Here is a 21,914-nt window from a genome sequence, read left to right as displayed (position 1 = left end):
TTGGTCGGATTTCTCCTTTTGCTCCTCAGCCTACGGGGTATTAGCAACCGTTTCCGGTTGTTGTTCCCCTCCCAAGGGCAGGTTCTTACGCGTTACTCACCTGTTTGCCACTGGAAACACCACTTCCCATTCGATTTGCATGTGTTAAGCATGCCGCCAACGTTCATCCTGAGCCAGGATCGAACTCTCCATGAGATTCATAGTTGCATTACTTATAGCTTCCTTATTCGTAGACAAAGCGGATTCGGAATTGTCTTTCCTTCCAAGGATAACTTGTATCCATGCGCTTCAGATTATTGGCCTGGAGTTCGCCACCAGCAGTATAGCCAACTCTACCCTATCACGTCAATCCCACAAGCCTCTTATCCATTCCTGTTCGATCGTAGTGGGGTAAGTCAAAATAGCTCACATAAGGTTTAGGGATAATCAGGCTCGAACTGATGACTTCCACCATGTCAAGGTGACACTCTACCGCTGAGTTATATCCCTTCCCCGTCCCATCGAGAAAGAGAATTAACGAATCCTAAGGCAAAGGGGCGAGAAACTCAAGGCCACTCTTCCTCCGGGCTTTCTTTCCGCACTCTTATGGACAGTCAAATAATGGGAAAAATTGGATTCAATTGTCAACTGGTCCTATCGAAAATAGGATTGACTATGGATTCGAGCCATAGCACATGGTTTCATAAAATCTGTACGATTTTCCCGATCTAAATCGAGCGAGTTTCCATGAAGAAGATCTTGTTCAGCATGTTCTATTCGATACTAGTAGGAGAAGAACCCGACTCGATATTCTTAAAAAAAGAGGGGAAGCAGAACCAAGTCAAGATGATATGGGTCGCCCCTTCTTCTTGCGCCAAAGATCTTACCATTTCCGAAGGAACCGGGGCTACATTTTTTTTCAATTTCCATTCAAGAGTTTCTATCTGTTTCCACGCCCTTGAGACCTCGAAACATGAATTTCATTTTCATTTTCATTTTCATTTTCATTTATGAAAAAGGATAATGGTAGCCCTCCCATTAAATACTTCATTTTCATTTATGAATTTCATAGTAATAGAAATCCATATCCTACCGAGAGAGAATTTCGGACTTGCTATCCTCTTGCCTAATAGGCAAAGATTGACCTCTGTAGAAAGACTGATTCATTCGGATCGATACGAGGACCCAACTCCATTGCATTGCCAGAATCCATGTTCCATATTTGAAGTGACCCCTGTGCTTCTCTCATGGCGAGAAACAATATTAACTTGTCCAACTCAATAATTTTGTTGCAGTTCATAACTAAACCAAATATGATAATTCAAGAATGTAGCTAGGAATCGCACCAGTAACTGAGTCGTGAGTTCTGTAAGGCAATACCAATACATAAACAGTTTACAAATATAGAGTCCTATCCCTTACCTCGTTTATTCTGAGTATTAGTAACCTATCCCCTCAGGCAAACAGATAATCATATTTGTTGAGAAGGTTGAGCTCATTGGTCTCAAACACGGTACAGAGAAAGCATGAAAATTCTGTTGTTTTTATACAGTATTATGCGTGTCTCAAAGCAATAGCAAGCTCCAACTCTGTAGGGATTTTGGCCACTGCCTAGTCAAGCGTCATCAATGAAGGAATGTGCATATAAATAACAGGAGACATGAAAGCAATTCATTCAGCAAAATACAAAATTTGGGAAGCCTCACAGAAGTATCAGTGACTAGTGTGAGATACGGGTCATTAAAAAAAACTAGTGTGAGGTACTTAAACATAGTCTCAGATGAAACAAACATGGTTAGAGAAAAGGGGAAGCTAATACTATCATATTACTAGCAGCTTAAGTACTATAAAAATGACCATTCTGCTGAAGAACAGCTAACCTTGAGGATAATGTAAGTCATGTGCTAGGAAGAAGTGACAATAGCTGTTAAGTCTCTAGAATAGCTCAAACCAATACTCTATAGATAACCACAGCTAAAACTTGGACAATGACTAGTCAACGATTAGAATAGTTATATTGCTGAAACAAAAATTCGAAAGTTTGCATCATGGACAACAAATGAGCATGAGTTGCAATTCTACAATCCACCTGAATGATACCAAGAATATTATATATTTCAGGACAATAGTTGGACTTCAGGGGGCACATCACCAGCACAAGCTTTGGCATAATAAGCTGCAAGACCAGGAACAGAGTCCTGGTGACAGTCAATGAACTTCAATATGAAAGCATCCACCATATTAGCCAATGTAAAATAGGTCCTATTGCTATTCAACAATCCCTTTGCCTGCAGGGCCTTCATAACCCTATGCTTGTGGGAGCAGACACTTTTCCAGGCTATATCCAAGCAGAACAGGCCTTTCCAGAATGTACTGTGGCTCCATTCCAACCTCATTGACTAGAAACTCTATCTTGCAGGTAAGATTCTCGTCAGAGATTCCTAAAATTCTTGGCATCTTGGAGATTGCAATGGAAAGCTCAGACTCAGAACAACCAAGAGTCCTCTTAAAGAACTCAAGCTTGGCAGCAACCTTCTCTTTGGAATTATCGGCGACCAAAGACACCGCGTACTTGAACATCTGTGAAGTGCTTGCCTCCTTCTCAAGTTTGTTGAGTTGGCAGCCAAAACTTTACACCGCAAGAAAAGGGCTTGCCTCCTTCTTAAGCTGGACATTTCAAAAGCATTTGATACCGTCAATTGGCCCTTCCTGATACAAGTTCTACAAGCTATGGGGTTTGGGGCAAAATGGAGATATTAGGTTGCTGCTATCATCTCATCAGCCACCACTAGGATCTTGTTGAATGGCACTCCTGGTCCAACCATTCAGAACGCCAGAGGTTTAAGACAGGGGGATCCCTTATCCCCAATGATGTTCATCTTGCTCATGGAAGTACTACATAGACTACTCAAGAGAGCTGTACAACAAGGGGTACTCTCACAGCCACCAGACAAGTCCATTCACCATCAATGCTCACTCTACGCCGATGATGTGATCCTATTTGTTACCCCCAAGGTTCAGGACATGATAACGGTGAGAGAGGTGCTGAATTTTTTTGGTAGTGCGTCAGGGCTGCACACCAATCTGCACAAGAGCTCAATAGTACTGATTGCCTGCTCCCAAGACCAGATTGCCAGGATCAGTCATATTATACCAGCTCAAATGACAGAATTTCCCATACAGTACTTGGGGCTGCCTTTGTCGGTCAGACACCTGAGGAAAGCTCACTACCAGCCATTAATTGACAGGGTGTCTGCTACAATCCCCACGTGGAAAGCACAGTTGATGAACAAGGCAGGCCGGCTCACAGTAGTTAAATCAGTGATGACTGCCATATGCACTCATACTCTAATATCTCTGAAGCTACCAAACTGGGTGCTAAGTGAGATTGATAAGAGAAGAAAGGGTTTTCTTTGGGCAGCCAAAAGCAGAGCTAATGGGGGAAAGTGCATGGTAGTTTGGCCAGTGGCATGTAGGCCCACAGAGCTGGGAGGTCTTGGCATTCTAGATCTCAGATTGGCCTCCTTTGCCCTACGTTTGAGATGGCTATGGCTTAAGAAGATTGATGCAAATAGGCCCTGGAGGTACCTCTCTTCAGAATTTGCACAAGACAGAAACTTGCAACAGAAGCTACAAGCCTCAATTCAGGTTCATCTAGGGGATGGAAGCCTCGTGCTCTTCTGGGTTGACAATTGGCTTGGTCAGGACTCCCCCTGCGTGCTTGCCCCGGACCTTTGCCAGCTCATGCGCCCAAGGATCAGACAGATAAGGACAGTAGCAGATGCCTTAGCTAACAAACGCTGGATTACCGACATTGTCGGACGGGCTACAGTATCTCTCAATGCTTCTCTCTCTGGCACGCAATGGCACGGGTACAGCTGACGCAAGGAACTGAAGATAGGGTAGCTTGGAAGTGGGAGAACACGGGCACTTATTCGGCCAAATCGTCTTAAAGGCGTGCTTCATTGGATCAACGACATTCTCGGCAGGAAAGCCTGTGTGGCGAGCTTGGGCTCCACTGAAGGTGAAATTTTTTTATGTGGTTGGCGCTTCGGGAAAGATTATGGACGGCGGATCGGAGGCAAAGGCGTGGTCTGCAAGATCACGCGGAATGCGTGCTTTGTGATCAGGAAACGGAAATGGCTGCGCACCTGCTGGCTCGCTGCAGCTATACTCAGCAGGTCTGGCAATGCCTGAACCCAGTCCTGAATCTTCAGAATACTCCGCTGTCGCAGGACCAGTCCCTGTCAGAAAAGAGGTTTGATCAATGCTGACAAAAGGAAGGGGCTAGACTCAGTCTTCATGCTCGTCTCTTGGCGAATTTGGAAGCATCAAAATAATCGCGTCTTTCAGCGAGCTCCACACAAGACACCCACCCAGCTGTTCCATGACATATCTGAGGAAGCATACCTGTGGAGTGCAGCAGGAGCCATCCCACGTCAGCGCCTAGCTGGCCCGGCGCTGACCAGCCTGCCGTGCCGCGCCAGCGTGGCAGCATCCGCCGCGCCAGTGCATGCCGCGCCAGGCGGTCTGGCGGGGGCAAAAGGTTCACCCGGCGCAAATAATCTTCCGGACAGCTTATTTTTAAATTTTTATTTAAAAATAGGTTAAAAATAAATGCCTGGGCACGATGTGGAAAGACACGACCAACCGCCTGTTGGCGATAGCGTGAGTTTGGGCATCGGCAAGCAGACATGGGCTTTGGGCTTTGGCCCAGTTGTGTTTTGCAGATTCTGGTTAGGCCGAAAGCATGCTAGTGTTATATTATCCTTGAGGAAAAAAATTCCAAATTACTTCTTGAAAAAAAGTAAGAATAACTGTAAACTATTTTTCAGTTCAATTTACCCATATAATTATGCTAATTGGTCCAATTTACCTCTTAACAAGATTTTCATTTTTTCCCTCCATGCACAAATGAAATTTTAAGTTAAGATTTAATCCTTAATAGGATTTGTATTTATCCTTAATAGAATACAACGGCTTTTTGTGACCCTGCGTAGAAAACACCTCAACAAGTTCTTGCAAGCATCGTGTGAGCTTCCATACAACCAGAATGCATAATATGCCATATAGTAAGAAAAGCCTTATAAAAACAATTCTTCTCATCCATCATGCACAGGCTATAGAAGTGCAAATATTTTGAGAGAAATTCCCACTTCTCAAAATCACAGGACTAATGAAAATGCTAGTAAACAGTAGACATCAACATAATTCATTCAGGATTCATATAGAAACAAAATAGCGAACCCTCATAGAAGATTTACTGACTAGGACGAGCTACGTAAAACATCAGTTGAGATTAAACATACTGGACAAACATGCTTAGATAAAGGGGGTGTTTGGATACGAGGTGCTAAACTTTAGCAGGTCATATCGGATGTTCGGAGCTAATTAGGACTAAACATGAGCTAATTACAAAACTAATTGCACATATGGAGTCTAATTCGCGAGACAAATCTATTAAGCCTAATTAATGCATCATTACCCGATGGTTTCTGTAGCACCACATTGTCAAATCATGGACTAATTAGGCTTAATAGATTCGTCTCGCGAATTAGACTCCATCTCTGCAATTAGTTTTATAATTAGACTATGTTTAATACTCCTAATTAGTCTCCAAACATCCGATGTGACAGGTGCTAAAGTTTAACGGGGTATCCAAACACCCCAAAACATGCTAGCAGTAAAGGAGGAAGAAAGGAAAGAGAAGGGGCAGCTCACTTGCCGGCGGAGCGTGGTGAGAGGATGATGAGCGGGACCACGAGACCCACATGTCAGATTATGGTGAGGACAAAGGTGGACCTGAATGAAAAAGATGGGCCGCAGCAGGTATTGTCCAGAATGAGATTTAGTTTAGAAAAAGATTTCGTATTTGATTTGGATTTCAGAAGTTCAAATGTAATTCTATTTAAACCTTCTCCAAAAATTCCAAGAAATTCACCAAAACTACTTTGATGACTTAGAACTTTTGTAGCAAAGTTTGAAGATTTATTGTAATACTTATTCTTGAAAAACATTTTAAACATGCTCAAGGAGGGTTGTTAATGCATAAAACATGAGAAGAACCAAATAAAAGCCAAAGCAAATTTTATTTATTCATTTATCTTGATTTTATTTCTATTTGAATTTTGGGCTGTTACAGTTGCAAGGCAAAGGCCTTTCCTGTCTTTCCACCCTTCTTCTTAGGCTTGCCCTTGTACAATTGTGGAGCAATGTTTACCTGTAGATAGTGAACGGCCAAGGAAAATTCCATTAGGCATTTTAGGACAGTGAACAGGACAGTGAACAATCTTAGAAAAAAAATAATCACCTTATCTCGAGCACTTGTACCACTTGGATTGATACCGTCAACTTGCTACAAGGAATCAACCCACTTGGTGCAAGAAGCTTGAATTGTTCCCCAACGATGAGTGAGAGAAATTTGAGACCGAAATATTCCACTTTATTGTTGCACCAAAAGTGATTCCATATGCGCCTCCAATATGTTGCTCCAGGTTGCTCATCCCCAGTTATAGGATCCAGAGATATGGCCTGCCATGCCCTCACAAGAGTCTCATCCTAGGCAATGCTGAAATTGACTCCCCTCGAACCCTTCTTTTTGGTCAATTCACCATCAGCATCCGAGCCAATTTCATCATCAATTGCATCAAATAGGTTTGCATCCACATAACAAGCAGTGTTTCCAAAGGTTTGCCCATCCATCATGTTGAGAAAAGACTCATCATCCACACTAGAAGTACAAAAGATAGCAAATCACATATCAAGAGAACAATATGGTGAGGTTCTGAAAAATTATACCAATTCGGTACTGAAAAATCAATCCACATATCCACATATCAACCCACACATCTAATCCAGAGATCAGAGGCTAATTTGGCACAACAAGATCACTGCAAAAATGGAAAAAAAATTGAAGCCAGACTTTTTACTTTGGAGGCATTTCACCGAGCACCTCCTGTGCAACGGGCATGGTGGCTGTTGGAGCAATTGGGGAGGCGGCGCTTGGAGCCGGGGAGGCGTTGGCTTGAGTTGAATAGGCCGGGGAAGCAAGTTCAGGAGGCGCCGGCGAAACTTGGAGCGGAGGTCGACCGGCGGCGGCAGTCCGCGACTTACGCGCGGCTGTGGCCAAAGAGGGGTCGCGGGGCGGCCTCTTCCTCGTCGGCTTGACCCCGGACCCTTCCTCCCCGCCGGCCACGGACGTGCCGGAGCCGTCCGTCGATGGAGGCGGCGGAAGCCCGAGGCGCCGCTGCGCCTTCCGCTTGGGGGCAGAGGGGGCGGCCAGCGCCGGGATAGGGTAGGTGGTGGGCGACGGAGGAGCCGTGGGAAGGGGCCCGTCCCCTTCCATGGCGGCCGGAGGTGGGGAGGGCAGTGGCGGCGCGGGGGACGGAGTGGAAAGAACGAGCCTGGAAAAACGGTTGGAGGCTCCCGCGAGACTTGAATATGTATATTTGCACGGTCTTAGTCTAAAAATTTTGCTGGAGCAACTCAAATGGTATGTTGCTGAGCAAAAAGTTTATTTTAGGTATTGTGGTAGTTTTTAGGTATAGCAATCCAGTTTAGGTAATCTACTGGAGAAGGAGATGCTCTCTGGTGCTAGCATCATGGCAAAAGATCGTAACTCGTAACCTTTTGATATTTAACTACATCGAGCTCTTTGGTGGGGCCATTCGAAAAACGTTGGGTTTATATTTATCATTTTAAATTTAGTATCACTTTATTCATATTTAAAATAATACTCGCATATAATGTCAAAGTTTACCGCACGTTAAATTGCCAAGTTCCTTTTGTAAAATGTACCTTTGAAGTTCCTTTTTTTCCCCTCGTTGAAAGAGGACCCGACAATTGACCAGAGCATCACCGTGGGACGGCGGACAGCTGTACTTTGGGACGGCGGACAATTGTCTATTCATAGAATCATAGATAAAAGACCTTGGATTTGGATCGAAGTGGAAGAATTATAAAATTGAGATCGGAATGTTTGTGTTCTCTCTCGAGTGTCGTCTCCAGCAGTCCATCCAAGCAGCCAGGCTGGCAGGACTGGGTCCTGTCCGGCAAATCTTGTCACCAAATCGACCCGCTTCCGTTTAGTAAATCCTCCCTGATTTAAGTGGACCAAGCCCACGATTCCGTAGTTGGGTTGGGTGCTACACATATCACTGGTTTGGTTTGACTGTCGACGTCAAACCCACCCCCATCGCTAGCGGTCACTAATCATGGGCCCAAATCCATGACTAATCATTGATAAACCTGGTCCCACTTTATTAAGCCCCAAGCTCCCAACTACGGAGTTCTTCCTCCATCCCATAAAAAATTACAATCCTAACTTTTTGAAAAAAATCTCAAAAAAAGTGCAATACCTGCCTAATTAAATAGTAAGATCTGATTTGCGTGCCAAAACATAGTGCATGTGATCAACAACTACAGGTATTAGAATCTTTTCATGTCACCCTGTTCTGTCCTGTAAAAATTAGACCCTGTTTGTATACGCTTTTCCTAGCCACGCTTGGATTATAATCTAAGCGAAAATTTTCTCGCTTCTCGCTTTTCGCTTCTCGTAGTTCAAATCGTTGAAGCGGCTTACCACATAAGCGAGAATCGGTGGAAATAAGCAAAGCATTTGACGGGATTCTCGTTTATTTCCATCGATAAACCGCTTATAAGCGGATACAAACGGGACCTTAGAATGGCAGGGAGTGCTCTCTGTCTGAAACCACGACTGGTGCCGAAAACAAACCACGGCCCAAATCTAAATAACCTCACCGACATAGCGATACCCACAGTAAAATCCGGATACCCGGTCCAGCACTCGCTGACCGCGTGGGCCTACTGGATCCGCGGGGCCCACCGGCCTCTTTCCGCCTCGCCATCAGCCCAGATCCGTGACGCGCTTCCCCCACTCCGGAGTCCGCAGCTCCCACTCCCCCACCCCGCTCCCAGTCGGCCGCTCCAAACCCCCGATGGCCGGCGGCCGCGCGTTCCGGCCGTCCGCGCCGCGCCGCGCGGCGTTCGCGGCGCTTCTCACGCTGCTCCTCCTCGCGGCCCTCTCCTTCCTCCTCTCCTCCGGGCCGGCCTCCTCGGCCCGCTCCTCGGCCCCGCCGTCCGCGCGCCTTGCCGCCGTCCGCCGCCACGCGGCCGACCACGCGGCGGTCCTGGCCGCCTACGCCGCGCACGCGCGGAAGCTCAAGGAGGCGTCAGCGGCGCAGTCGCTGTCGTTCTCGTCCCTCTCCTCCGACCTCTCCGCGCTCTCCGCCCGCCTCGCCGCCCACCTCTCCTCCTCCTCCCTCCCCGAGGACGCGCTCAGGCCCCTCGAGAAGGAGGCCCGCGAGCGCATCAAGTTCGCGCGCGCCCTCGCCGCCGACGCCAAGGAGGGGTTCGACACCCAGTCCAAGATCCAGAAGCTCTCCGACACCGTCTTCGCCGTCGGCGAGCACCTCGCGCGCGCGCGCCGCACGGGCCGCATGTCCTCCCGCATTGCCGCGGGCTCCACCCCCAAGTCGCTCCACTGCCTCGCCATGCGCCTCCTCGAGGCCCGTCTCGCCAACCCGTCCGCTTTCGCCGACGAACCCGAGGCGTCCCCCGAGTTCGACGACCCCGCGCTGTACCACTACGCCGTCTTCTCCGACAATGTGCTCGCCGTCTCCGTCGTGGTGGCCTCTGCCGCGCGTGCCGCGGCCGACCCCTCGCGCCACGTCTTCCACGTGGTCACGGCGCCCATGTACCTGCCTGCATTCCGCGTTTGGTTTTTGCGCCGCCCGCCGCCGCTCGGCGTGCACGTCCAGCTCCTTGACTACTCCGACTTCCTGTTCCTCAACACCACCAACTCGCCAGTGATTAGGCAGATCGAGGGCGGCAACAGGGATGTCGTGTTGCTGGATTACCTGAGGTTCTACCTCCCAGATATGTTCCCTGGGCTGCGAAGGGTAGTGCTTTTGGAGGACGATGTGGTGGTGCAGAAGGATTTGGCGGCACTTTGGCATGTTGACTTGGATGGAAAGGTGAATGGTGCCGTTGAGATGTGCTTTGGGGGTTTCAGGAGGTATAGAAAGTACCTCAACTTCACCCAACCCATTGTGCGGGATCGGTTCAATCCCGGTGCCTGTGCATGGGCATACGGGGTAAATGTGTTTGATCTTGAGGCATGGCGGCGGGATGGCTGCACAGAATTGTTCCATCAGTACATGGAAATGGTGAGCAAATCTGATCTCTGTTTATTACTTATTATAAGTAGCTTTGTGGTACATTGGGATTGATAAGTGATTGCATCTGTAGTGTGCGTCATGCATGCTTCAACTCGACTTTCCCCACAAGCTTGATGTGTATTCTGTTTAAGTTTGTGTGCCTAAATGTCAATAGTCATGTGTCAGATTTAAGTACATGATATTTCAGCTCGTAACATGGTGATGGATGAACTATTTTGTAAGGAAGAAATTAGTGTCTCCTGGCTAATCATTCCAGTAACTCATGTTATTCATGGCTGGATACAGATGCTTGGATATCAAGCACTTATGTAGAACTGTAAATATTTATCAACTTGATTGGCCCAAACAATTATATGGTGCTTTCTTATGCACCCAACTACTCGGCTCTATGTGCTCATGGTTAACAAACTTACAATTACCTTAAATCATATCTTAACAAGCATTGCTTTGATAATTAGAGTTTTTTTCTCTTTTTTTTGAGTTTATAAATAGGTTCCTAGTGATTGTTCTCAAAATTATTTTAAGTAATATCTTATTGAGGGTTGTTTTTATAGTGTAATGACGTCTATTATCCAATTTAGTTGCAGATGATATCTAATTCTTGGGGTTCAAATGTGACTAGGGTCACCAAATTGGGTGCATGATGTTTTTCATTTCTTTTAACCAAGAACTATACACTTTTTTCCTAGTTCATGAGAAGATGTAAACCATGCCTCGTCAGTTTTTTAGTTTTTTCTTTTCTTTTCTGGGTACAGCTAAACCATGGTATATAATGTTTCCATATTCTCTTTTCTTTTTGTTGAGAATGTTAAAACCCTACCATGTCGTATCAGTTTCCAGGTCTTCATTAGGAATAGGGTTCATGCATTCTACTGATACTTTCCTCTGAAACCTAAGCTTTTGTACTTCATATTTTAACTAACAATATGTTCACCATTGGCCTCTGCTGTGTAATACCTGCATGCAGTTATGCAAATGATGCCCATATTTGCCCCTTATTATCAGAGTAAAACACTTCTATTTTGCACTATGTGACCAATGCTAGTATATTCTTGTGGCAGAATGAGGATGGCGAGCTATGGGATCCAACATCTGTTCTAACAGCCGGACTGATGTCATTCTATGGCAATACCAAGGCATTGGACAAGTCATGGCATGTAATGGGTCTTGGCTATAATCCAAGCATCAGCCCTGAGGCAATCCGAAGTGCTGCAGTGATACACTTCGATGGGAACATGAAGCCCTGGCTTGATGTCGCTTTGAACCAATACAAGGCCCTGTGGACAAAGCATGTCGACACTGAAATGGAATTCCTAACCCTATGTAACTTTGGTCTTTGAAGAAATTCAAGAGATTCTCCGAGAATAAGGATACCACTGACACACATTATTTTTGCGGGGCAAAAGAGCTTCGATCGCACATTAGTGGTACCTATATTATCTCTAGCAAAGTTGCTCCTCTGTAGGGAAGTTTGTATCTTTGTGCTGGGCAACAATGTTCTTGTAGATTTTTTAGCTTGTTTGTGATAGTAAATGTTTTGTCGGCTAAAATATACTGGATTATTGTGGCATAGAGAATGAGTAATCCATTGGGACTTTGGGAGGAAATTGTAGATGAACATTCCTGTATTATCGAATAACAAGCATATCTCCAATTGTATTTATAAGGAAAAACGAAAAGTTTACTTGGTTCAGGTTGGCATCTTTTATTTTGCCGGTCATTCCTTTTCTTGTGCACTAACCACTTAGTATTTTTTTTAAATGCTATTACTAGTTTTTCCTCCGGTTAACTTTATATGGAACTGCAAGCAAACCAAACTGGCTGTTAGAAACGCCATTTAAAGTTGATCGGAGAGGGAGTACTTTCCTTTTCCTTTTTTTCTTTTTCCTTTTTTTTTTGTGAGGACTCTACTAGCTGCTCCTATGATGCAGATGTAGGAAATTGCAGTGATGGACAATAAATTTGTCGGCCATTTGTTAAACGCGGCTTCCGCCAAGATTTTTCATTTATAAGAACACATGTTTTTTTTAAACAGTTATTACACGACAGTGAATGGATGTCTAACGTGGGTGTGATTTCGAGGCAATTAGTGCGAACGCTTGCTTATTCTCCGTTTTTTTTCTGAATGCATAATAATATTTATGCATCGAGAAAAACTAAAACGACCTACAATTTGGAATGGAGAGAATAGGCTGTTATCGGTTGCGTCATTTTAAGAATACTAACAAGGGCCACAACCCTCTAATTAAACGAGCGAACATTATTCTCTACATATCCTTGGGCAACCATACATTTTACTGGCACATTCATGCATTCCTCGGTGGCTCTCCATTTGCCGACACACTACTGCCTCAACTCATTGTATGTTGTTCTATACATCTCTCGTGCTACAAACTAGCCTAAAGCCTAGGCCATTCCTAGGTACCTATATTGGTAATCACAGATGAAACTATGGCCTTGTTTAGTTGGCCAAATTGGAAGGTGCCAAATTACTGTGCTGGCACTGTAGCACACTGTAGCGTTTCGTTTGTATTTGTGAATTATTGTCCAAACATTGACTAATTAGGCTCAAAAGATTCGTCTCGTAAAGTACAACAAAACTGTGCAATTAGTTTTTAATTTCATCTACATTTAGTACTCCATGCATGTACCGTAAGTTTGATGTGATGGGGAATCTTCTTTTTGCATAGTGCCAAAGTTGGGAGTTGGGGGTGAAGTAAACAAGGGCTATATAAAAGAAGGGGAGGCGTAGAGATGGAAAGAGAAACCAGACTACCTACCTAGGCCGGCGTGTAAAATTGGCTGCCCATAAAGTCCACTTTATCAAGTCCTAACCCTTAACCTTAACCCTAAGTATCAGAAAGCATCTTTCTATTTATTCCACAACCATCTTCTTTCCCCTAGCCTCCATTTAGCGCCGCCACTCCCTCATCTCTTTCACTTCTAGTTCAGAGCTCGGAGAGAATAGGTTTAGGGTCCATTTAGATACCTTGTCACCACTCGTCTCGCCGGGCAAGGCAAGGCAAGGTTCCTGGGGATTGTTTGCTTCCCTTGTCGCTACTCCCCTTGCCTCGGACCGTAGCTCGATCCGGCATATGGCGGGGATCGATACATACATAGAGGTTCGATCTGATGGTGGTAGGGCTCAATTCGGTGGTGGCGAAGGTTGATTTGATAGTAGCGGAGGTTGATTTGATGGCGGCAGAGTTCGATTCGACGGTGGTAGAGGTCGATTTGGTAGCAGTAAAGGTTGATTCAACGGTGGTAGGGTTCAACTCGATGGTGGCGGAGGTTGATTTGGCAACAACAAAGGTTGATTTGATTGTGGCAAAGTTCGATTCTACAGTGGTGGAGGTCGATTTGGCAGCAGCAGAGGTTGATCGATGGTGATAGAGTTCGATTAGACGGTGGCGGAGGTCTACTTGGTAGCACCGGAGGTTGATTCGATGGTGGCAGAGTTCGATTCGATAGCGGTGGAGGTCGATTTGGCAGCAGTGGAGTTTGATTCGATGGTGGCAGCGTTCGATTTGATGGCGGCGGAGGTTGATTTGGCAGCAAGAAGGTTGATTCAATGGTGGTAGAGCTCGATTCGATGGCAGTGAAGCTCAATTCGAAGGGAAGCTCGATTTGGTGCCGGTGAACCTTGATTCGGCAACGGTAGAGATCGTTGTGGAAACACGAGGCCGATTAGATGGCAGCTCGGGCAGCCCATGCGAGTGGCAAGCGAATCTTGCCCACGCTGGAGAGTCGAATCAGTAATGATTTTCTTACCCGAGGTGGGCTTTCCATGTAAAAGGGTGAAACAAATAGATACCAAACAACTTGTCTCTCCCGACGAGGCAAGGTGAGTGACCGTCAAGTGATCCAAACAGATTCTAAACTTGCAAAGATGGCATGGGGTAAAAGCAATGGAGTGGATCTAGTCTATGATGTATCTAGGCGAATCAACACATCAGCTACTTAGAACCACCCCGATTTGGTGTTTAAGATCATCTATATGATATCAATTACATTGCACCTACCTTAAGGTGATGTTATGTCTACTGGCACCACTCCACCCAAGATTCAAAGAACAAGGTATGTTTTCTACTTCTTGCCCCCCCCTTCATTTCTCGTCCTTTTTACTCGAGTCGGTGCCACTATAGCTTTACGTAGTTATGTCCCGTCAATCTCCTTTTATCTCAAGTCCTTCGTCCACTAGAATCACCATTTGTTGCGCTATTTTCATGGGACAGTTGTGACACCCTCATGGCCTCATCCGACCTTTTTCCGGACCTCTCCTCCGTATCCGTGGCAAGCGTCGACCTCGCGTTACTTGACCAGCCTACATGTGTGTAGCAGAGTAGGTGACCATCACATCTGATCTTAGAAAATTTGATTGATGATCCTCGTAACCACGATACAATCGAGAAAAACACATTGTCTCGTCTTTCCTAACAAAAACTAGCCGAAAGAACACGAATTCGGGCATGGATCGTTTGGGGGAAAAATCAATTGAGGAAGAGGACTCGATTGGGAATCGAACCCCCTAACTTTAACAAAGACATGGACTAACAGTCTTCTATCAGTTGGCTTCATCAGGACCGTCTAAATGCAATCAGGCAAAATCTAGCAACTTTTTTCTTCCTATATATCCAGTCGCCTCTGGCACACGGTTCCAATCCCTACCTCCTCCGACCATCGCCGTCCAGGTACGCCGCTGCAATCCCTTCCTCCTCCTCGCCGTTGCCGATTCAATTCCTCCCCCCAAAATTTTCTCCCGAACCTGATAGAATCGTAGAAAAAAATTCATGTTTTGTTTAGGCCGGACGGTTGACTCTCCCCCAAATTTTCTCTCGAATTTTGTGGAATCGTAGAATTATTTTCCCCAAATCTCTTGTTGAGGAGTACGATTGATTCCCCCCAAATTTTTTTTCGAACCTGATAGAATCGTAGATTTTCTCTCTCTCTCCCTCTCTCAATTTTCGTTTAAGCCGTACGATCAATTATCCCGTGCGCCCTGTTCCCGGAGAGATAATCTGTCGATTTTTGTGGATCCGATTATGCTGTTGTGGTAATATTTCTCGTTTCTTCCCCAAAGCTGCACCGAGCAGCGGCCATGGTGAAGAAGCCCAACGGCGTTGCCAAGGCCACTGCGGCCTCTGCCGGCGCGGCGGCCGGACCATCCAAGGCGAATCCGTCTACCCCTGGGTCGGCCAAGACCTCGAAGTTTAAGAAGCGGAGGGTCAGGGCCAACCACGACAAGGCAGCGGCCGCCGCTGCAGCCGTTGACGAGGCCGCCTCGGTGGGCGCAGGCACTGCTGGTGGCGATGCATCTGCATCCGCGGTCTTACCGCAGCCATCCCATGTTGCTGAGGCATCACCTGGGGCCCAAATGCCAAAGTCAGCCACTGTTGCTGAGGCATCACCTGTGGCACAGACGCCTAAGCCAGCCAGTGATGCTGAAGGATCTGAGCCTGCACCAGCGCCAGCCACTGCTGAAGCATCAGCTTCGGGGGCAAAGCTGAAGCCAAAACCAGCTGACGCTGATGCTGTGGCTGCGTCTGCCGCAAGCAAGGGCAAGGGCGTGGGTGCTGATAATAGAGGTGGTGATGGCAGGATGAAGAGCAGAAGAGAGAGGGCTAGGAATGGCAAGGGGAAGGAGGTTGATGAAGATGGAGGAAGTAAGGGAAAGGGGAGGAAGGCTGTGGGCAAGAAGGAAGAAAGGGGTGATATAGCAGGGTTCATATTCATGTGCAATGCGAAGACTAAGCAGGAGTGCTACAAGAACCTCTTGTTCGGGCTACCCAGTGGGAAGATTGGAATGGTCAAGAAAATCAGGCCAGGGGCAAGGCTATTCCTGTATGATTTTGACTTGAAGCTTCTGTATGGTGTGTACAAGGCAGCATCACATGGTGGGCTGAACCTTGTTCCAGAAGCCTTTGATGGGAAGTTCCCAGCACAGGTAATTCTACCTTTCCATTTCGTAGATTCGCACGCAGCGAATGTAGTAGGTGATCTGTTTTGCTTTGATCGGTCTATGTCTTGTTCTGAAGGATGCATGAGAATAGGGTTCACCTGTGGTTCGGTATGCTATGCTAAAGAATGGACAGGAGTAGATATGGTATTCTGCTTGGTTATACTAGACATGACATGTATGGATTATAGATGTTCGTAAATTTCTTTCTCAATTTGTGCTGGAGAAATAGCAGTAGTGAAAGGTGCGCGCGCTTATTAGTCTATGAGAAAACAGGTGTTTTTAGATGTAATAGACAAATTTCTACATTTGTTACAAATAGTTTGTCACTCACATGTCCATATATGTCGAAAAAAATTGCTGTGTGCTTGGTATATGTTGTTACTGGGGTTTATTGCGCTTCAGGATGGCCATTTATCAAATAAAACTTCATTCTGCCAATCTGATAGCAATATATGGCTGTAGATAAAACACATGCCATTTAACTTAGTGTCCCTTCTACATCACTCTAGGCTATCTGATTCTTAAATTGAGAACTGAGCAAGGCCTATTGTTCCTCTGCTGTTTCCAACTGATGAATTTCTGTATCTTTTATGCGTGACTGTTCTGCATTGAATCAATATATGTTGGCTGTTCCTTTTTTTTGTTTGCTTGATGACAAAGGTCATATAAGTCTTTCTCTCTCTTTTTTTATCATACTTTGGGCAATGTTTGCAACTTTTGGATAATTAAACCCAAGATTAGCAAAGCCCACCTTCATTCTTCTTTTGGGTAGTATTGACTACCTGGCAGTGACCACTTCACCCTGGACTCAACGTACTTTTGATTTGCTGTAGATAACAAAGCTTTCAGCATTGATAACCATTTGACACATGTTGGAGCTTGCCATTTTGTTACATCAGTCTCATGCTGTGATAGACATGACACTGTGGAGGCTTTTTTGGAGTTTACATGTAATTCTAGTCTAATATATGATGCATATGCCCTTATGAGCAACTTCTAAGGAGGGGCTTTTTTGATAGGTTTCTGGTTTAAATCTGATTATAGGAACCTAAAATATGAACTGAATTCTTGAACAACCATCAATGATGAATTGAAGACGTGGGATACATCAGTTGAGTGGGTATGTTTGGTAGTTGAATGTAGGGAATGCCACTTTGATGCTAACTGGTGTCCTGGTACTTTTGCCCTTAATTTTCCAAACCGCTTGAATATGAAAAACCCATTTCAATCTGATTGCTTTCGCTAGATTTTGGACTAATTCAAATTTTGAATTTGACTTTTTACTCATATTCAAGAAAAAATCTATTTGGAAACAATATGCAGTCTTAGTTGTACACGTATATAGTAATAGTGCTCATACCTTTCTTACTCTCGAGGGCCCTTTTTTTTGTTGTGTTTCTATTTTGATGGCTGGAAGGCTGCCGTGAGTAAGATTGTAGTGTGGGCTGAAGATTTTTAAAACTTTTTATCGCGAAATTACCTAGTTACATCTTAGGCTTCGTTTGGATGTCGATATTGGAGGCCTTGGTATTGAATTGAGTTAGATGCCAAATCAGACTAGTATTGGTATTGTAGTACTACAATACCAAAGCCATTGTTTGGATGTAGATGAAATTGCTAGATGGAATCAAAGGAGTTGGAGAATGCCGATTCATGTTTGGATGTCCATACAATGGTATTTGAGAAATCCCACACCTCGCCGGAGAAGGACACCATCTTCTTCGGGGCGGAGCTCCCCCGCGCCGCCCACGCCTCGCCGGAGAAGTACGCCATCTTCATCCGAGGCGGCGCGCCATGCCTCGCCGGAGAAGGACGCCGTCTTCGTCCAAGGCGGAGCTCCCTCGCGCCGCCCACGCCTCGCCGGAGAAGGCCGCCGTCTTCATCCCGAGTGGAGCTCTTGCGCCCCGCCCACGCCTCGCCGGAGTAGGGGCTGCCGGCCATGAGGAAGAAGGGAGAATGGCGCGTTGAAGGAAGGGGAGGGGCGGGGCGGCTCGCCGGCGGCGGGATCCAGGGGAGGGCGGCGTGGTTCGCTGCCGGCGGGATCTAGGGGAGGACGGTGGCGGGAGCTAGGGGAGGGCGGCGTGGCTCGCCGGTGGCGGGATCCAGGGGAGGGCGGCGCGGTTCGCCGGCGGCTGGAGCCAGGGGAGCGCGGTGCGCTTGTGCGTGGAGGTAGGAGTGGGAGCGATTCCATCCAGTACCGAGGGTGTTGGGCTGGTATTGCGGGTGATGGGGTGGGAGTGGGCTGAATGCCGGCTGGTATTGGGCTCCATTTCCAATTCCGAATTCCAGAGCATCCAAACAGCCGACATTCGGAACTATCAATGCCAATTCCGAATTCTGAGGCTCAATATCTACATCCAAACGCTACCTTAAGTTTATGCCAATTCATATTCCCTCCAAGCTGGTTGACCGAGTGACATTACTATCATGCGGTGTTCGTCATGTCTCAGCTCATCGCTTATAGCATGGAGAGGTGAGAGGTGTAATAGATACAAGTGTGAGTAATTGTACCAGAGCTCACTTGAGTGTAGAATAAAAAAGGACAACGGTGGTTAGATTTGAAGGTGAGCAGATTTTTGCAGTGGCGGCACCAAAGTCATGGAAAACTCGTTGGCCAGCTTGTATTGGCTACTCAAAGCAATGAAGCAAAGGCTGGAGATGCCACCATATTTGATCTATGGGTATTAAGGGGAAATTTGAAACACATAAAACTTGCAATTGCTAGATCGTATGGAATCGAGGCGTAGGTGAGTTTTTGAAAACACACCCAACTTGCAAGTGAGTTTTTGCGATTTTCCGATTTGTATTGGTATTTAGTTTACTTCATTAGCATGACCCTGTAAACCTTTTGATGAAGAATTGGATGATTTGTAAGTTTGTAGTGGCATCTCCAAATTTTCCCTTTCACAGTTTTCGTTGCCAAACACTAATCCACGAGAACGATGTTGCCCCCGCTTTGGCATAGCTTTAGCTTTTGTAAAAGCTGTAAGTTATAGGGATTCTCAGTTCACTCCCAACTTTTGCTTCCCAATTAGTTGGCAAATTATCTTAGCGCTTGGTGGTGCTCTACCTTTCTCGTACGGGGAAGCTAAAGCGGAAGCTGACCTAAAGAGGGACACTTGGAAACTCATGCTATAGTAGGTGGTGTTGAATATTCATCATTCTTATTGTATTTGTAACTGTGTTATGTTTGCAATGCAGGTTAAGTTTAAGATTGATAAAGATTGCCTTCCTCTCACTGAGAGTAGTATCAAGCAAGCTATTAAGGAGAATTACAGTGCAAGGAGCAAATTTGACCCGGAGCTCACTGCAAGACAAGTAAGTGTCTTGGAATTGTGCTACAAATATTATTTCAATAGTAGTTCAGGATTTTTCAAACATAAATGCTAATTTATATTCTTAATGCTATGAATATGTAATATTATGCAGGTCCATAGGCTACTTGCGCTGTTTAAGCCTGCCAATGCACCTCAGCCTGCACCAAATAATCACCGTGAAGGAAGGCGCCACCGTGAAGAAAGGCGCCACCGTGAAGAACGAAGGCAACCATATCATTTTGAAGAAAGGTGGCCTTCATTGCCTATTGAAGAAGTGTGTCAGCCAAGGTTTGATGAGGAAAGGCGCCCTGCAGTTATACGTGTTCCTCTTGAGGATCCATATAGGGCACCACGCTTTGCTCCACTTCCTGTGGAGTCTGAGCTTGGCCATTCTTTGGCTAGGGGTGATCACAACAGATATTATCAACCAGCACTTGCACCTGAGCCTCGACACATTCCTCTAACTCTAGAGCATCACCATGTGCCTTCTGTGCCAGAGCTTCGACATGTCCCAGCTGCATATTACCATACTTTGGCTCCATCCAGTGATTCATACTATCGATCTGCAGAGAATCTGGCACCTGAGCGGTAAGCTATGAACCATTTGGCTCTCTTGTTGTTTCAGTTTACATTACATGCACCATACTGTTTTTTTATCAACCTATCATCCATATTATATGATTTGTGTACTATGGATGTGTTGGATGTAAATGCTAATTCAGTAGTTACATGGTGTTATGGTTTTCACAATACCTTGCATCTGTCCAATAGAAGTCTAGAACCATATGATACGCCCCTGACTAATTGAAATTCTTAAATTTCAGATATGCTGACAGAACTGTAGCTGAAATAACCACTAGGGATACAATCATTCCTAGGGATTACACAAGAGTGCCAGGTGAGATATCTTCCCGCACAGATCGCTTGGAGGATCTCTATCATACTAGGAGCATTGCTGCTCGTGGTGCACATGTGGAGGAGCTGTACCCTCCAGGGGAGTTTGCTGCTCGTGCTGACCGTGTGGGGATCACCACTCGAGCTGATCATCTGGAGGACCTCTACCGTTCTGACCGACTTGCTACCCGGGCTGTGGACCCCCTGCCCCGTTCAACCTATTATACAGCTGCTTACGAGACTCACCCTGCTTATGCTGAAACAAGCGCAAGGCCTGTCTCTGCAAGGGCTAATGGACCCGGTGTCCCAGTTTCATCACTCTATTCCTTTGGTGGTGGGCCAGCGTACCGCTGATGAGTGATCAACACTCATCGCTTTTGTTGTTAGTCTCACCTTTACCGTAAGAAGTCAGGATGTTCATCTTACAACCTCAACTGTTGTTTACCTTAGGTTATGTTCTCTGTTTCCTTAAACATCCTTCACTGGATGAACGGCATTCGGTATCCAGTTGATATAAACTGTTTATGCTGTACATCCTCTTTTGGCATGCTTGGTGCTCATTTTATCCTGCAGACGGAATGATGCCCATACTGGTAGTATGGGCCGTGTGGTTCCCTGCAATCTGCAGATTGGCTACTAGATTCTGGCAGGGGTATTTATGCAGGTTCATTTCTGAGGATCTGCACGTGTCGAAACAGATATGCATCAGATGTTCTGTATTCGAAATGTCAAAATAGACTATGCAGGGAGAATGCAGTTCGAGAATCAGGAAACCATCTCTGACTATTTGCATTTGTGGTCACGAGTTCATCAAAGCTGTCAATTTTACTGGCTCAATGGTAGTCTGGTTGTTTCGCTGCCGGTTAGAATTTTGCTTTTCTGAAAACTAACAGCCAGTTCAGAATTTGTGAACGATGAATGCAGCGACTTTTTTGTGGTTGTGCTTCAAGTAGTCCCAATAAATATTTGAGCTTTTCCTGCTTCCGGAGTAGTACGTTCCACTGGTGCTTTCACTGCGGGACAGGGCTCATCAAGAACAGTTTGATGGAGCAGCTTTGACCCTGAGCCATGCGCTCGTAGTCGTAGGCGGCAGCTTCTGTGGTATGCTGAGCATTTCGTTAGCAGCACGGCCTGACTGACCCTGACATGGTTCATGGGCTCGTGGCCCACAGTTTCACGCTCCAGAGTCCAGACTAGCGCTGACATGATAAGTAATCCGTGTGGTGAATCTGAATTGGTTAGGCAACAAATTTGGACTGCTCAATGGCGTGATTCATCATGGTGGCGTCGTGTTTCGCGAACGGATGAATCAACTTATTCTAATTCTGTTCTTCAGATATGGACTATTCATCGAACCAAATACTGAGGACATATACACACATGACCTCTATCATCGTTCAATTATAGGCGAAGCATGCATAAAATGGTAAGTTGATTAATTTCTTCATTTGACGGAAAAGGCAGTGGATAGGCTCGTGGCGATCAGGGTTCTAGATTTCGTTTTGCACTCATTTTTCGGTCCTCACCGAAATCACCGAATTCACGAACTTTCGGCCTAGATTTCGT

General features: G+C 45.8%; 3 protein-coding genes across 4 annotated transcripts; 2 read left to right on the top strand and 1 right to left on the bottom strand.

The window, feature by feature from the left end:
• Positions 1-5,574: 5,574 nt before the first annotated feature.
• LOC101760539 (vegetative cell wall protein gp1-like) lies at positions 5,575-7,421 on the bottom strand. Of its 2 annotated transcripts, none has more exons than XM_004964984.2 (3): positions 6,909-7,421; positions 6,290-6,709; positions 5,575-5,781 (listed from the first exon to the last, which is right to left on the bottom strand). In XM_004964984.2, the coding sequence occupies exons 1-2, from the start codon at positions 7,322-7,324 to the stop codon at positions 6,538-6,540; spliced, it is 588 nt and encodes a 195-aa protein (XP_004965041.1). In that variant the 5' UTR covers positions 7,325-7,421; the 3' UTR covers positions 5,575-5,781; positions 6,290-6,537. The 2 variants fall into 2 exon arrangements, with proteins under 2 accessions (XP_004965041.1, XP_004965040.1); XM_004964983.3 differs by lacking the exon at positions 5,575-5,781 and adding an exon at positions 6,050-6,199.
• A 1,457-nt stretch (positions 7,422-8,878) lies between these two features.
• LOC101760128 (probable galacturonosyltransferase 9) lies at positions 8,879-11,886 on the top strand. Its single transcript, XM_004964982.2, has 2 exons — positions 8,879-10,166; positions 11,240-11,886. The coding sequence occupies exons 1-2, from the start codon at positions 8,937-8,939 to the stop codon at positions 11,516-11,518; spliced, it is 1,509 nt and encodes a 502-aa protein (XP_004965039.1). The 5' UTR covers positions 8,879-8,936; the 3' UTR covers positions 11,519-11,886.
• A 2,863-nt stretch (positions 11,887-14,749) lies between these two features.
• LOC101759720 lies at positions 14,750-20,895 on the top strand. Its single transcript, XM_004964981.4, has 5 exons — positions 14,750-14,869; positions 15,259-16,122; positions 19,339-19,455; positions 19,567-20,042; positions 20,279-20,895. Exons 2-5 carry the CDS (start codon positions 15,277-15,279, stop codon positions 20,700-20,702), a joined length of 1,863 nt encoding a protein of 620 aa, XP_004965038.1. The 5' UTR covers positions 14,750-14,869; positions 15,259-15,276; the 3' UTR covers positions 20,703-20,895.
• The last annotated feature ends 1,019 nt before the right edge of the window (positions 20,896-21,914 follow it).

Source organism: Setaria italica, chromosome IV (genome assembly GCF_000263155.2).
Source record: "Setaria italica strain Yugu1 chromosome IV, Setaria_italica_v2.0, whole genome shotgun sequence".
NCBI classification, from domain to species: Eukaryota; Viridiplantae; Streptophyta; class Magnoliopsida; order Poales; family Poaceae; genus Setaria; species Setaria italica.
The sequence above is the reverse complement of the archived record's forward strand: the minus strand, read 5'-3'. Positions and strand labels throughout refer to the sequence as shown.